The following is a 16544-nucleotide window of genomic DNA, read 5'->3' as shown; positions in this document are numbered from 1 at the left end:
CTAGCACTCCAAACTGAGAGAACCCTCCCATCCCCGAAACCATAGCAGTAGCCGTCTCCCTGTCTTCATGCTGTGTTTCGCCCTGGCAGAAGCCCCGCTGCAAGTGAGCTGGGGAAGTAAAGGGAATGGGAGCAGCCCCAGGCAAGGATGCCACAATCTTACAGTTTCTACTCAAAGTTCAGCAGTTTTTCAAACAAACATGCCTTGTATGTTTTGGGTTAGTTGCCAGAGTGACAAACTTGTTTTGTCTCAGTTGTTTTCTACATTATAGTTGCTTTTTTTGAGGAGAGAGTTTGCTGACTTCACTTAGCCACAGCTGGCAGTGCTACCCAGATCATCTGAGGCATTCATTATGATTTGAGCAATTGAATTCAAGAAGCTGGAACTTAAAAGGAGAAGATAAAAATTCCTCGATTGGAAAAGGATTGCAGTCCTGTCCAAACTCTCCAAATAGCCCAGGGAGCTGGATCCCACATGCCACAACTAGGAGTTCACATGCCACAACAAAGATCAAAGATCCCACATGCCCATGCAACCAAGACCTGGAGCAACCAAATAAATATTTTTTAAAAAGCCCACTGCAACCTTCTGATTCCATTGTTTCATTTTAAACAGCTATCAGTTATAACTGGTGATGGGAACTGGCTAGGGAACAGCGTATATGCTGTGCTTTCTCTTTTCTGCTGGTAGTTTTTCATGTTCTACTTTTTGCAAATGATCCATTTATTCATTGATGCTAACTAGTTTCCTTTAGTCTTCGGAGATTGAACTTGTCATTGGTCACCTAACAGTCAAAACAGTTCAACGTCCATAGCATGCATCTTAGACTTTATAGCAATGATCGTGCAAATTATTTAATGTTAAAATCTTACCTTGTTAGGCAAAATGGGTGGGAACTGGAAAAATGAAAATCTCAGTCAGCGATAAGAACTTGTGTCATGAATTTGAAACAAAGGAATCCATAGATCATTGAACTGAAGTCAATAACATGCTCACCCATGAAAGACCAGAACTCAGAACAATACAGCAGTAGTTTGGTCGTGGGTGGGTGTGGGGGGCTGTGTGGTAAAGAAGGCATGGACTTCTGGGGACCTGGAGACTTACTCTTGGTGGGGGTTGCATCTGAGTAGATATTTACATTTTCAACAAGTCTTTAATAATTCTATAATATATGGTGTGTTCCATACCAAATAATACCATGGTTTGTTTTCACCACCTCACATTAATTGTACTAGTGGCCAGCTTTAGTTTCTGCCTGCAGACTTACACTCATCCTCCAGATAATTACAGTCTATTCCCTTTGCCTCAGAGGTGAGAAAACAGGCCAAGTGAAATTAGACTGCCCATGTAGTAAAAGCCAGGAGCAAAGTCAGTGGTCAGGGCTCCCAGCTCTGTCATGGTGCAATTCTACATCATCTAGTTGTTCCTGTTAGTCTTGTTTTCCCCAAAGAGATTTGTGATGTTCCTAAGGAACATATTACATCTTGGACATCACCTCTTGAACTGCTTAAAAGACCCAGGAGAGAACTGTTAAGTGCTCAGAAAATTCATGACAAAGTGAATTAAAAAATAAATAGTATCTTTAAGGGGTGGCAGAGGATGAGATGATTAGATAGCATCACCGACTCAATGGACTTGAATTTGAGCAAACTCCAGGAGATAGTGGAGGATACTGTACTCTTAGGATACTGTAGCTTGGTGTGCTACAGTCCATGGGCCCAGAGAGGCAAACTCGGCTTAGCAACTGAACAACGAAGAGAAAGGGAAGTGTAGAGGAACTTCCACAGGCTGCTGGTTAGATGGTATTCCCAGCTAGGGCTGGGACTGGAGAGCATAGTAGAATCCAGAACACACGGTTTATATTTGGTCCATTTCCCCAAGGTTCACACCTGACAGAATGAAGAAACTGGGAGTTTTTTTGAAGGTGCAGATTTTGATTTTATTTAAACTGATCATTAGTGTATAATAGTATCAGATACATTTCTTTAAAAGCCACCAACCCAAACCCATCAATGACGATTCAATTAGGAAAGGTGGGAAGCCCAGGCTGGTCTACATAACACATGTGCTCTCCAGTGCAATTTGTAGTTCTCTCAGTTAAGGCCCTCTCCTCACGCTAATACAGCTCATGTCTCCAGTGACTTCCTTCCTATGCCTTGGCTGAACTGGCCTTCTCAGTTAACTGTGAAGGCAGAGAATCAAATTTACAGATTCTTTCTGGACATTTTGATCTTGCACCTTAAATCACATTATCTGTAAAGCTCAAACAGACTCACGCTTCTTTTTATAAAAGTGAATTTGGGAAGAAAGGCTAGCTAACAGTAAGGATTAGACTCCTCTGTGCCCATCAGTTGATGCTAGGGATGCTCCTGAAGACTGGAGTGGAGGCAAAGAAGGGGACTTGAATTTGCATGTTTTTCATGCAAATAACCCGACTTAGAGTCTTGGTTAAAATTTTTCCTAGTTCAGTGTCTTTAGGTGAGTCATTTATCCCCTGTAAGCTTCAGCTGACTCATGTCCATCATCTGTTGCCTTATTGAGGCTGACAGGGTCCCTCTGCCAGCAGGCTGAATGAGCTAAGCGACCTGAAAACTCCATAGGATGCATAGGGCAAGGTGATGTGAGCTAGAGAAGGAGGGGGAAAAAAAGGATTGAGTAGGATTAAAGAAAAAAAGGGTGGAAAGTAGAAAAGAAAGGGGCAGAATGGACAGATGGAGCCAACACATGGAGCCCAGGTGCCACTTCTGGGCTAGGATCAAGGCTGAGATAATGGGTGACATTGGTGGTTGGGTCCCCTTCACTTCACAGAGAGGAGAGCTGGTCATTAGACCTGGCCTGGAGCCAGTCTTTGGGAAGGAAATCAATATTCAGACCTGACTACCCTGACTGCTACCATTTGTAAGATTTTAAATCACAGGATCACTTTGAAAGCCTCTAAATCTTCAACTCAGCTCTTTATAGGAGAGTCAGGCTGCTAAAGGGGCTCCCAGCCTGGCCTTGGAGCAGGATATATCTTTACATTTCCTTAAGCCACAGAAAACTTGAACCAAGTGGTATGGTCATACTCCTCACCAGGCTTCAGCAACACAGGCGGAAAGTGGGGCTGTGAAGAGGAAAACAATACAGGTTACACCTTGCCAACCCAGGTTGCACCCTTAACCACTCAGGATGGCTTCTGGACTGGTCTCTAGACCATTTCTAATGTGAACCAGTTGCCAGGGTAAGAACCATTTATTATTGGTTTGCAATTAGATGAACTTGAACCAGGATGAAAATCAACCACATCGCTAAACACACTTTGTCACAGCAAGACTTTCTTAATGAAAGAAGAAGGGTTGATTTACATTCTGGTGCAGGCTGCAAGTGTCTTATTATGGGCTTGAACTTTGAGGAGCATTACTCTAGGCAATAGCTGGAAAAGAAAGGAGGAAGCGAAAGGATGAAAAGATTTGGAGGATCATCTTTACAGTGTGGTTGTGTAAAATGAGTAAATATTCATAAGGAGAAAGGTTAAACTGAATAAAGGCTTTGAAGGTAAAAAATACAGTTGTTGTTTTTTTTAACATATGAATGCCATGTTAGTAACATGGCTAAGAATTTCCTATGTTTATCTTGACTTGGAGAAGAGAACACACAGACTTTTGAATCATACAGATCTGATTTGAGTGTTGTGATCTCCGTCATCTGGTATGACCTTGGACATACCACCACTCTAACTAGCTGGCTTGTGGACTTACCTGATTGACTGCATCAGGCCAGCTCTGAGTCTCAAGGCAGAATCCGGAATGCTTGGGGTAGACTGCTCCACTCTTGCCCTTCAGCGTGCCATCCAGGAAGTTGCCCGTGTAAAACTGGACCCCAGGTTGGGTAGTGTACACTTCCAGTACCCGCCCGCTTCCAGCATGATGGACCCTAGAGATAAAGCCAGAGCACATATACGGAGGTCCAGGGTGAAAAAGCAGACAGGGAGAAGCTGGGAAGCAGCTTTGAGATAGGAGTCAGACCCAGCCACGCAGCCAGGCAGGATATGGAAGAGACAAAGATGAGAAGAGCATGGTAGGAGATTCTCGCAGCCTCTCAGGGGAGGTGTAAGTAGGTGGTTTGCTTTCTTTTTTTAAGTAGGTGGTTTTGAGGATCCACAGTAGCACCTTCCCACTCTGAGCTTGGCTTCCCTGGGGAAGGCAAAAGCAGCTCACCCTAGTCAGATACGTTTGTGTGTGTCAGGGAAGCCAGGCTGGACAGAGGCAGTGTTAGGGCTCTGGGGGGAGACTGGAATAATTTCCCATAAGGAATTGGAGCTCTCTGCTTGGTCTGACAAGACAACCAATTATGTCTTTTGAAAGAGAAGAGATGCTTTTCTAAGTTAAACTACCTGCCGCCCTGGGGCTAGAGCAGGCAGGGGGCTCCTTAGTCAGCTATCCCCCCAGAATAGGCTGCTAGACTGTTCCCTTTTTTTAAAAAAAGAAAAGCCTCTACAGAGGAGAGAGTATCTACTTGGTCTTATATTTGGGGTCAAAGGGATATACATAAGGCTAGGTCTCTCATAGCCTTATCAAGGTAAAACATCCCACAATGAGGTTCAGGGAAAGATGTTTAGAAAGAGAGAGGCCAGGGATTGAACAGCCAGAGAAGGCAGGAGTGGCGAGAGGTCTCCTCAGGTGCAGGCCGTCTGGAGAGGGATGTGAATAGGAGGCACAGAGGAGAGTGGGCAGGAGCTAGAGGAACACGCCTGGGGTTGGTGCTGGGGCTGTGAGGGAGAGGCTTTTGAAGTTCTTTCTGTTGCTATTAGAGCTTCAGTCATTTTCTCTGCTTTATTTAAGGTCCATCCATTCTACAAACATGTATTGATTATGTGCTAGTGCCAAGCATGGTGTTAGGTGTCAAGGTAGAGGGAGGGATTCACAAGGATGAAATGATGTGAAGTACTCAGAATTTAGTGAGAAGGACAGTGTGGACACAGATGCCTATCAGACAGGCTGGAGGTGTTGAGCGCTATAGGGGAAACGTAACCTCCAGCCTTCCATGCAAGGAAGCAGAGCATACATCATGAGTTAAGAAAGGACAAAGGACTCTGGAAGTTCAAGGAAAGCAGAGGTGACTTTAGTCAGGAGGAACTGGCGTTTCTAGTGGGAAAAAAAAGGCCTGAGAGATGGGGCAGAGATAGGGAGAGAGGAGACAAAGAGACAGAATGCCAGGCAGGGATAAAGGCAGATGAAGGGTGGGGATGAAGTCACCTGTGGAACAGGAGCTTTGAAAAGACACTTGAGTTGTGGGAGACAGTCCCCTGCAGCATAGTAACTGGCATTAATAGGGCCAGAGGAAAAGCTCCTCGAATAGGAGTTGGGATCTCTTCCCAACAGAGGCAGCAAATGAAAAGTACCTACCGTGCACAGAAACGCTTTTCTTTAGATCCCTTCAGACAGAAATTGTGGTCAAAGCCATTCATGTGGAACTCCTGCAGGTGTTTTCCAAGCTCCACTGGCTTCCTCAGGTCAAATGCCGTTCCTTGCACTGAAGCAATTTCTCCTGGTGGAAAGAAGCAGAAAAAAAGAGTGATAAATGCCTGAATGAAATCTTTATACCCTAAAGACTCTACTGGTTCTACCCTCCCAGCCTTAATTTCAATTTGTAAAGGAGGTGGGAGTCAGATCTTAAGAAGAATAAATTATTAGATTTCCTTAATTGTAAGGTGTTACTGACTGCACGACGATAAAATTCAGAATCATTCAAGTGTGGAAAAAAGTACAAAAATCAAGGAAGCACTTAATTTTCATTAAAGGATAAGGTGGATAAAGGCTGTCCTAACTGTTGAGTCAGTTACCTTGTTGACATTTCTTGCTTTAGTTCTGAGATACCCCAGGCTCATATCCAAGCATCAGCACCTGGTACTGGCTAACCAGATGCTAACAACGGCCCTGAGATTAGTGAGTTTCAAACCATTCAGTGCCATTATTAGCCAAAGTGACACTGGTAACCACAAAAGAGTTAACCAGGACAGTCTGGGGCAAACCAGGATGTATGGTCACTCTACTGTTAGCCAGTTGTAGAGTCAAAGCTTTGTGTCTCTAGGAGTGATTCTTGAAGGTGTTATAGTTGGCAAGCACTGCTTCCTTCCAGTGTGTAAGCCAGATTCCTCAACCTCTAACCGGTACATTTGTTCTTATCAAGGTGAGACATTCTGAAGCCTCTTTACAATGATGTGGGTGGGAGGGACCAGTCCTGGGGAGGACACTGCAGTGTGAAGACCCTCAACTTTTAAAGAGAAACGTACAGAAGGAATCTGGATGGAAGCCCTATCTTGGTGGTTATTACACAACAAATGATGCCCAGTCAAGAACATCCCTTCGTGGCATCACAGAACTCAAGGATGTTGGGACCAGAAGGGTTTTCAGAGGTCGTTTCCAAACCGCTCATGTAGCAGATGAGACTAAGACCTGCAAAACTTTTCATATCGTCCAAAAAACAACCTGTGATGTTAATATTAATATACACATTTCATCAATTTATTATAAGATAGTTTCATATTTTAAAATCTCTGAAATCATATCATGTCATGTTTTAACTGGCAGAGATTTTGTTTGTTTGTTTGTTTATTTCATGGTATGTAAAATAAGGGCTTCCCCAGTGGCTCAGCAGTAAAGAATCCACCCACAATGCAGGAGACTTGGGTTCGATCCCTGGATCAGGAAAGATCCCCTGGAGACAGAAATAGCAACCCACTCCAGTATTCTTGTCTGGGAAATCCCATGGACAGGGGAGCCTGGCTACAGTCCACGGGGTTGCAAAAGAGTTGGACACAACTGAGTGACTAAATAACGACAATAATGTAAAATAATGGTGAAATTTACAATCAATGGCATTTTAGAGTTGATAAAATATGTGAAAATAGTTTACCACATCTTCTGCTCTACTAAAACCACTAAGGAGAAGTCGGGGCTTCAAGGGTAGAAAAGAGGAATCAGAATTATCTTGTGAGTGAATTTTCTAGAAATCCAAGGGAAAGAGTGAATTTCTCAAGAGACAATCCTCTAGACAGGGTTTGCCAAAAGACTGTAACACGGATTTTACATTCTTCTGAATATTGTGCCATTTTGCTTTATTACTTTCATTCTCTCCCCAACTTTCAGGTCTGTTCTTTAGATGTTAGGCCAAGCCATCAAACAAGGTAGACAAATATTTTGAAGTTAGCTCCATTAAGAAAGCTCAGGGAATGTGCGGGAAACATCCCCCCACAGGCATGTTCCTGGAATGTGTCAAAGCCAAAGCAGTGGACTAGGTGCCATTCACTCAGTCACTTTTTTGATTGATCAACACTTATCAACACCTACTGTATGCCAGGCACTCTGATGGGCAGAGATGCCACATAGATGAGACATGGAACATATTTTTTAAGCTGCTTGCCGGCTGAAGGAGGAAGTGGACATATAAGCAGTTCATAACCATAGTGTGTAGAGTGCTCCAGCAGAGGCACAGCTGCAAGAAGGAAGACAGGCAGTGTGAATGGGTTGGCTTAGATGTGGCAGACTGGGGAGATTTCATGGATAAAAGTTTTAGCAGTTGAGCTGAGACTTGAGGTGAGGTCATAGTAGGCTGAATGGGTGAAGAAGTTTGAAGAATAACTGATATGGAGAAAAACGGCTTAAGTACAAGGTGATTTGTGTGTGTTTATCATATCAGTAATAGCAGCAAAAGCAGAAGTAGTAATAGTAGTAGTAGTAGGGTAGAACCTGCCTCAGATAAGGAAAGAGATTAAACTAAATTAGATGAAATTACTTCTCTGGGCCTGGGGTTTTTCATCAGTGCAATGAATAAATTGGACTAAATCACTGACTTTCAACCCCTACCCTATTCCTGCAGAATTTATTGTTAATATTCAGAGGGGAGTTCAATAAACACACACAGATGTAAAATAAATATATAGTTGACCCTTGAAAAACATGGGTTTGAAATGTGTCGTCCACTTATGTGTGGATTTTTTTCAATAATGTTACAGTACCACACTGTCCTTGACTGGTCGAATACTTGGATTTGGAAGGCCAACTGTCAAGTGATAGGTGGATTTTCGACTGCATGGAGGGTTAGTGCCCCTAACCTCTGCATTGTTCAAAGGTCAACTGTACACAACATAAAATATATATATATATAGGGACTTCCCTGGTGGTCCAGTGGTTAAGAATTCACCTGCCAATGCAGGGCCACAACTAGAGAAAGCCTGTGTGCAGCAACGAAGACCCAGCACAACCAAAAATATGTAAATAAAAATTTACAAATACAAATATATATAAGCTAGAGTGAAGCCAGTACAGGCTCTGAGCAGCTCAGCTAGAAAACCCTGGGAACAGATAACAGCAGAGGTCTTTGCCATCTTACCCTAGAAGTATGGCTCAGCAGTAAGAAGCCCCTGGCCCTAGGCTCTTTCCCCAAATACAAGGAATCCTAGGTTCCTCTGCAGCAGGCCAAGCAATCTGGCCAATCTTTCTTGAGAGGGAAAGCGGAAAGGGATAGAGCCTTACACAATGATACAGTTTAGTCCTTTTGTATTGTCCCAGAACTTTATAATATATTTTAGAGGTAAGTACAGACATTAGATGTCTAACATATTCTTTCAGGATGTGAGTCATTTTTCCTTTCATGTGGTCAGATGGAGATGTTTTAGGAACTTGGTTTCGTCTGTTTTTTGAGAGACATACCATGCAAAGTGGAGCTAGAATCTTAGAGGCTAAGAAAAATTAGGAACTTGTATCTTACCATTAAAAAAAATTAAATAGGTAAAAAGAGAACTGACTTTTAGCCATTTAAAGCATTTGGTTCCGCTTCTGTGAGTTCCTAAATACCAAGTAACAGGGATGTCCTGCCTTTGGGTGAAAAGAGGGTTTTCTTTTTTTAACTCAGAGCTTCTGCTCAGAAATGTATTCTTCCTGATGTGTGAGGAATAGGGTCTGAGTTCACACAGAGCTGCAAGGGGGCCTGGCGTCCAAAGCACCTGAGAGAGACAGGGAGGCCTGGACAAGACCATTCCGGAGTCTCGGGTCCATGTTCAACCAAGAGAATCTTTCTCTTACCAGAGTCAGCTTTAGGAAAAGGTAAGTAGTATTCTTGAAAACAGCCTTTAAAAGCATTTATTTCCTTTGTCTTGGTTCTACTTTTCCAAAAAAAATTCTTGAGCAGGTAATATTTACACATGTAATCAGTTTAAAAGATGACAGATGTAAACGGTACAAAGTAATACCCTGTAGTGCAAAAAGTTCCCTCTTTTCTGTTCCCCACAGACCCAGCTTCTTTCAACAGAAGCAACCACGGTCACTTGTTTCTCACGTACCTTCCAGAGATGCTACAAGAATACGCAAGCATCTACGTGCATATCCACAAAACACAGCCTGTTTCCACCTCGAACTTTTCACTCAATTTATCTTGGAAGTTGTTGCTAAATGTACGCCTGTATTTCATTAGACAACTCCACTGCACTCGTAGTTTTCTCCATCTTTCTCTGATAATCGATTTAAAATTTCTTTTGGGGCTCACAATCGCAAATTTATATATTTTCCTAGAAAATTATCCATTTCATCTATATTACTCTCATGTTTATTTGCAAAGAGTTGAGGAAAGAAATAATTTATGATCCTTTCGGTTCTGTCTGTCTGTCGTTATTTGCCTCTGCTCATATCTAATTCTGTGGGCTGAATAGGTTATCTACTGTTATATTTATTTTATTGGGTTATTTTCCCCTTCAGTGAAGTGGCTCTTGGATTTATGTACTACCTTTTCTGATTCTTTTCAAAATTATAATTTCTTTTATTTTTGTTAATTTTTCTTTTGTTCTCTTGGATTTATTTTTTAATTCTTTTTCAAATATCTTGTATTAGATGCCTTCAGTTCAGTTCAGTTCAGTCGCTTAGTCGTGTCCAACTCTTTGCGACCCCATGAATCGCAGCACGCCAGGCCTCCCTGTCCATCACCAACTCCCGGAGTTCACCCAGACTCACGTCCATCGAATTGGTGATGCCATCCAGCCATCTCATCCTCTGTCGTCCCCTTCTCCTCTTGCCCCCAATCCCTCCCAGCATCAGAGTCTTTTCCAATGAGTCAACTCTTCGCATGAGGTGGCCAAAGTACTGGAGTTTCAGCTTCAGCATCATTCCTTCCAAAGAAATCCCAGGGCTGATCTCCTTCAGAATGGACTGGTTGGATCTCCTTGCAGTCCAAGGGACTCTCAAGAGTCTTCTGCAACACCCCAGTTCAAAAGCATCAATTCTTCGGTGCTCAGCCTTCTTCACAGTCCGACTCTCACATCCATACCTGACCACTGGAAAAACCATAGCCTTGACTAGACGGACCTTTGTTGGCAAAGTAACGTCTCTGCTTTTGAATATGCTATCTAGGTTGGTCATAACTTTCCTTCCAAGGAGTAAGCGTCTTTTAATTTCATGGCTGCAGTCACCATCTGCAGTGATTTTGGAGCCCCCAAAAATAACATCTGACACTGTTTCCACTGTTTCCCCATCTATTTCCCATGAAGTGATGGGACGAGATGCCATGATCTTCATTTTCTGAATGTTGAGCTTTAAGCCAACTTTTTCACTCTCCACTTTCACTTACATCAAGAGGCTTTTGAGTTCCTCTTCACTTTCTGCCATAAGGATGGTGTCATCTGCATATCTGAGGTTATTGACATTTCTCCCGGCAATCTTGATTCCAGCTTGTGTTTCTTCCAGTCCAGCGTTTCTCATGATTTACTCTGCATATAAGTTAAATAAGCAGGGTGACAATATACAGCCTTGACGTACTCCTTTTCCTATTTGGAACCAGTCTGTTGTTCCATGCCCAGTTCTAACTGTTGCTTCCTGACCTGCATACAAATTTCTCAAGAGGCAGATCAGGTGGTCTGGTATTCCCATCTCTTTCAGAATTTTCCACAGTTGATTATGATCCACACAGTCAAAGGCTTTGGCATAGTCAATAAAGCAGAAATAGATGTTTTTCTGGAACTCTCTTGCTTTTTCCATGATCCAGTGGATGTTGGCAATTTGATCTCTGGTTCCTCTGCCTTTTTTAAAACCAGCTTGAACATCTGGAAGTTCACGGTTCACGTGTTGCTGAAGCCTGGCTTGGAGAATTTTGAGCATTACTTTACTAGCATGTGAGATGAGTGCAATTGTGCGGTAGTTTGAGCATTCTTTGGCATTGCCTTTCTTTGGGATTGGAATGAAAACTGACCTTTTCCAGTCCTGTGGCCACTGCTGAGTTTTCCTAGTTCATTTAATTTCACAAGTTTTAATTAACATATAAGTAGTGCTAAGATTTTCTGAGTGTTACTTTATAGCACATGTAGGCATTTTCATTATAGATAATTTTATAATATTATACTATTTATTTACTATATAGTCCTATATATTATGTATAGATTTCCATTATAAATAATTATTTTTCTGATATCCCTAGTTCTGGGGTTTGGCTTTCCTAAAAAAAATTGGTTTTTTTTTTTTCTTCCTTTTTGTTTTTGTTTTTTTTTTGGCCACACCACTCAGCATGTGGGATCTTAGTTACCTGACCAGGGATCTAACCTGCAGCTCTTGAATTGGAAGTGTGGAGTCTTAACCACTGGGCCACCAGTGAAGTGCCTTGACTTCTCTTTTGATCCAAGAATTTTTAAGAGTTAAACATTTCTAAGTCAATATTGGCTGCATTGTATTTTGTGAAACTGCTAGAGGTTTTCTTCATGGTCTTAGATATAGTAATTTTGGGGTGAACTTTCATTGTGAACTACATCCTTTATCATTTCCAAGTGTCTTCCTTTGTGTAATCTAATGCTTTCTGTCCTGAAATCAGTCTTTTCTGATATTCAGATTGAGACCCTCTGCTACTTGGACTTTCACTTGCTTGGTTTGTTTTCGAGTGCTCATATTTTGATGGAGAAGGAAATGGCAACCCACACCAGTGTTCTTGCCTGGAGAATCCCATGGACGGAGAAGCCTGGTGGGCTGCAGTCCATGAGGTCGCACAGAGTCGGACACGACTGAAGCAACTTAGCAGCTCGTATTTTGAACCTTTCAAACCAAGTTAATCACTTGGTTTGTACGTGGCATTCTGTTGGGTTTTTTGTGTGATTTAATCTGAGACTGTTTAATAGGGGCTATTAAGACGACATGGACTTCCCGGATGGCATTGGTGGTAGAGAACCTGTCTGACGATGCAGGAGACATAAGAGACATAAGCCACTTGGATTGGACATAAGATCCCCTGGAGGAGGGCATGGCAATTCACTCCAATATTCTTGCCTGGAGAATTCCATGGACTGAGGAGCCTGGTAGGGCTACAGTCCATAGGGTCACAAAGACTTGGACACAACTGAAGCAACTTAGCACGCATGCATTATGAAGACATATGTATATTCTAAGTGTTCTTTGTCACTGTATTTTATGGTGCGTGTTTATGAATTCTAGTTGCTTTTTAAAAAAAATCTTTTACAATATGGTCTTTGTTTGTGTGTTCCTAATAATTTAGAAAGTTTGCATTTTTGTTTTAGTGGTTACATCTATATACAAGAAACTTCAATATAATATACTCAATTCTCTGTTTCTTAGAATCTTCTGAACTCCTTCCTCCCCTTTTCTCCTCTGCTTCCTGAGTTGGTTTTCTGACACTTTCTAATGTAATTCTAATAATGGCACTTCTTTTCCCAGTAGATGGTGCTAGAGACACAATATAAAGAGCTTACTTTACAGACATCCACACTGAGTTCAGTCAAGTCCTCTAAACCCTGAGCAGTTCTGAGGGCTGAACTTGTCGGATCTCTAACGTCAAATCCTGGGTGGTAGTGACCCCACCGGGCTGTAACGACTGTCCTCTGAAGTCTGGGTGACCAACCACCTCCTGCACCAACTTTAAAAAAGACAACAGTTAGACTGGGAAAAAGCAGCTGTTTTCATGGGTTCAACAAGATTTTAATCTTACCAACACATATTCCAAGTGATCATTTATGTTTTGCTTTCTTTCCTAGCTTTAAATGGTGCTCACAATATTTAGTGCTTTCTTAAAGCCATATTTGACTCAAAATCTAACCCTTTTAAGATAGTCCTAATACGATTGCCTGGGTCAGTCAAGATTATTTACTTTTCTTGAGTTTAAAGAAAAAAGAAAGTCATGGAATTTTCATGAAGGAAGCACCCCAGGGCATCTTTCATGTCTATTAACCTGATATTGTGCAATCTACGAATCAGTGTTTACTTTACTTTTTCTCTCTGTAAAACAAAGCTGCTATTATTTGTTGCCCTCCACATTACATGGAAATATTTGATAAATGATATGCCTGAACATTTTCAGGAAGATGGCATAAATAAATGGGCCAAATTTCAGGAAATACATACATATATGACACAAGCAGAGCATAGAGAGGGTAAGAATTCAAGAACAGCAGAGAAGTCCTGACTCAAAAATTAGACAATGGGGATAATCCTAAAATGAGATTTTTGCTAAATAAGAAGAAAAAGAGAAGGTTCTAATCGAATCTTTCCCAGCCTTATGCCCTGACACACTCCCTCATGTGCTTGGTGGTCAGGCATATGAAAACTTTAGTATTTGTCTCCCAGATTCACTATGTCTTTGGACTCTTTCTTATAACTGGAATGAGCTTTCTGGCCCCCCACACCATTCTGGCAAAGTCCACTAGGGTATTTAAGAATGCTTAGTCTCCAATGCTGTTTCCTCTGTGAGGGAATATATCATCCACAGCTAGAACTGACCACCTTTTTGACTTTGTTCATCCTACTTTAAACACACTTTCCCCAAAACATTTATCACATTAAGGCATAACTCCAGGGTTATATCAAGCTATATATCTATAGGGAATGTGAGCCCCTAAAGAGCAGGGACTGTATGTGTCCTACTGATTTTTGTATCTTCTGAGCATTAAGCAGAGTCTTTACTTGATTGAAAACCTGATGAATGAATCAAGTAGACAGACAAAACAACGGGCAACTGTGAATGTTGTAGCATCCTGTGACAAAGTCAGAATGAAAGATTTAGAAAGAACCTTAGGAATTACCTCATCCTGTCCCCTCGCTTTGCAGATGAGGTTGGGACCCAGACAGCTAAAGGGACCTGCCCAAAGTGATGCGTCTCCATCGTGTCAGAGTCTCCAGGCCCCTACTCAGGCACTTTTCACCTCCCCTTGGATGGACTTGGCTGCAGCCCCTCCCACCCTTAATCCCCAAATACTCTTGCTTTTTCTAAGAATTTGGGAAATGAATGTGTAGTTGTTTTAATTTCTGTTTATCCGCATATGTGAGTTCCTGCTCTGGTGCTAAGAGTAGAAACAGATGTCAGAACAGCTCTCTCAGCAACGCTGAGTGTACAGAAAATGAAGCGGAAATGAAAAGGGTGCCTTCAGAGAGGATGTCACATCACCAGACTTCGGTTTTGAAGCCACCAGAAAGCCATGGTGTCAGCAGAGAGAAGCTGTTTTCTTTTTCTTTGGGCCACACTGCAAAGGCATGTGAGATCTTAGGGCCCCAACCAGGGACTGAACCTGCGTGCCCTGCATTTGAAGCATGAAATCTTAACCACTGGACCACCGGGAGAGTCCCCAAGAAGCTGTTTTCTGATAAGGATTTCTTACTGTCCTGAATAAGGCTGGATGTGTGCTAAGGTCTGAGCAGCAATGCCTGGCAGATGCTGGGCTATGACCCAAAGATATGGCGTTATAGCTCTGGGACAGGGGAGTGGCCTGAGGCAGTACTTCTGTTTCCCCATTTCAGGGAAAGTCTGATTGCAAGGCCAACTAAGGACCCACTTGAGGTTGCTGTCATGAATTCTGAGTGAGACAGTAGCTTTATGGTGACAATGGTAGAGAGTATGGAGGGGTAGGACTAGTCAGGGTTGGGCTTTGTTAGGAGAACACAAGAACACAAAGAGAGGGGAAGGGCATTGCGAGCATATGAAAAGGGGTGATCCGAATAAGGGACTTTTGATCTTAGTAGGGAAGGAGGTGAGGAACAGTGACAGGGTGGTGGGATCAGTGCCACAGGTTCTTGTAGCACTGAAGAATTATTGAAGCTGAAACAGACATCTTACATTATGACAATAGAAGGCAGCGATAAGAGGTAGTGACAAAGTCAGGGCTATGACCCACAGACCATAGGAGTGAGTAGCTGCAAAGCTTGGAGGACAAGATCATTGCAAGAGGATTTCAAGAAGCTGAAAGGTCATGGTATCATCCATACGGATAATAAAATAATGAAGAATTATGACAAGAGTGTTGCTGGAGTGACAGTGAGCCAGGAATAAGGTCGAGTCTATGGAGTAGCTCAACTAAGAGAGCTCATGGGGGTGTCACTGTATCAGTTACAGCTGCCTCATTCTTGCAAGAAGATAATGTGGACCTGAGCAATGGAAACAGGACCCTCTAACATTCCAGTTCTCTGTCACAAGGCCTTATATCTTCCTCTATCTGCATTCCTGATAGAGTTATAATTGCCAGCTCTCTGGAAGTAAAGGAAAAAGTCACCCTTCATGAAACTCATCTGTCTTGATTCATATCTCTTCTCTCAAATGAGGGATTCTTATAGGAACTTGGCCTTTCCCCATGACTGCCTGTGGCATACTGCATTTTCCAGGATGGCCACTGCAGGATAGCTCCATCCCACAGGCTCTACGTACAATGTGAGGCTGACAGTCCTTCACCGAGGGGTGGAGTCTTGTTTCCTCCCTTAAGCCTGGATGGACCTCTGTAACTGCCTTAACCAATAGAACGCAGCACAAGTGATGCTATGTGATTTCTGAGGCCAGGTTCTAAATACAGAGTGGCTTTGGCTTGGTCCTGTCTGCCTCAGAACATCTGCTCTTGAGCCTGGCTGCCAAGTTTTAAGGAAACTCAAGTTGCATCGAAAAGCCATGTCAAAAGGGGTATTTTGGCTGACAGCCTCCAACCATCAGTCAGCATCAACTGCCAGACAGGCAAGTGAATGAGCCTTCTGATGAGTCCCATCCTGGCTCTCATCTTCCAACAGAGGTCCTAGACATCAGTATGCAGAGACAAGATATGCCCTGTCTAAATTCCTGACCACAGTGAGAGATCATAAAGTGTTATAGAGCAATAGATAAGTAGTGTACTGCCTCAGGATGTTTTCACCTCTTGGCACTTGACAAGTCCTGACAGGAGGTGAATTTATCCCTCCCTGCTATTTTTACATAGTCAGAAGTCCCTTTAGATGATTCTGCCTTAAGAACACTAACCCTCACAATTACTTTTGCATAGGGAAGAAACAAATATAAATTTGTTAGCTCACTCTTTTTTGAGTATCTTTTATGTACCAGGCATTAATCTGACCTCAGGGGGTCTTCCCTGCTGGTCCAGTGGTTAAGAATCTACCTCATAATGTGTGGGTTCGATCCCTGGTTAGGGAACTAAGATCCCAGATGCTGCGGAGCAACTAAGTCTGCACGCCGAAACCACTGAGCCCACATGCCACAGCCAGAGAGTCTGAGAGCCACAGGAGAAGATCTCGTGTGACCCAGTGAACATCTCAAGTGCTTCAACGAAGACCCAA

General features: G+C 42.6%; 1 protein-coding gene across 1 annotated transcript in view; it reads right to left on the bottom strand.

Annotated features, from left to right (window-relative positions):
- Positions 1–1896: 1896 nt before the first annotated feature.
- GALM (galactose mutarotase) overlaps positions 1897–16544 on the bottom strand; it is a 57291-nt gene continuing 42643 nt past the window's right edge. Inside the window, exons 5-7 of the mRNA XM_055539846.1 lie at positions 5385–5526; positions 3738–3912; positions 1897–3103 (exon numbers count right to left, since the gene is read on the bottom strand). Of these exons, the coding sequence (XP_055395821.1) occupies positions 3026–3103; positions 3738–3912; positions 5385–5526 (395 nt within the window). The 3' untranslated portion in view covers positions 1897–3025. The remainder of the gene's footprint in view (positions 3104–3737; positions 3913–5384; positions 5527–16544) is intronic.

The sequence above is a fragment of the Bubalus kerabau genome, chromosome 11 (genome assembly GCF_029407905.1).
Source record: "Bubalus kerabau isolate K-KA32 ecotype Philippines breed swamp buffalo chromosome 11, PCC_UOA_SB_1v2, whole genome shotgun sequence".
Taxonomy (NCBI): domain Eukaryota; kingdom Metazoa; phylum Chordata; class Mammalia; order Artiodactyla; family Bovidae; genus Bubalus; species Bubalus kerabau.
This window is presented reverse-complemented; position numbering and strand designations above follow the sequence as displayed.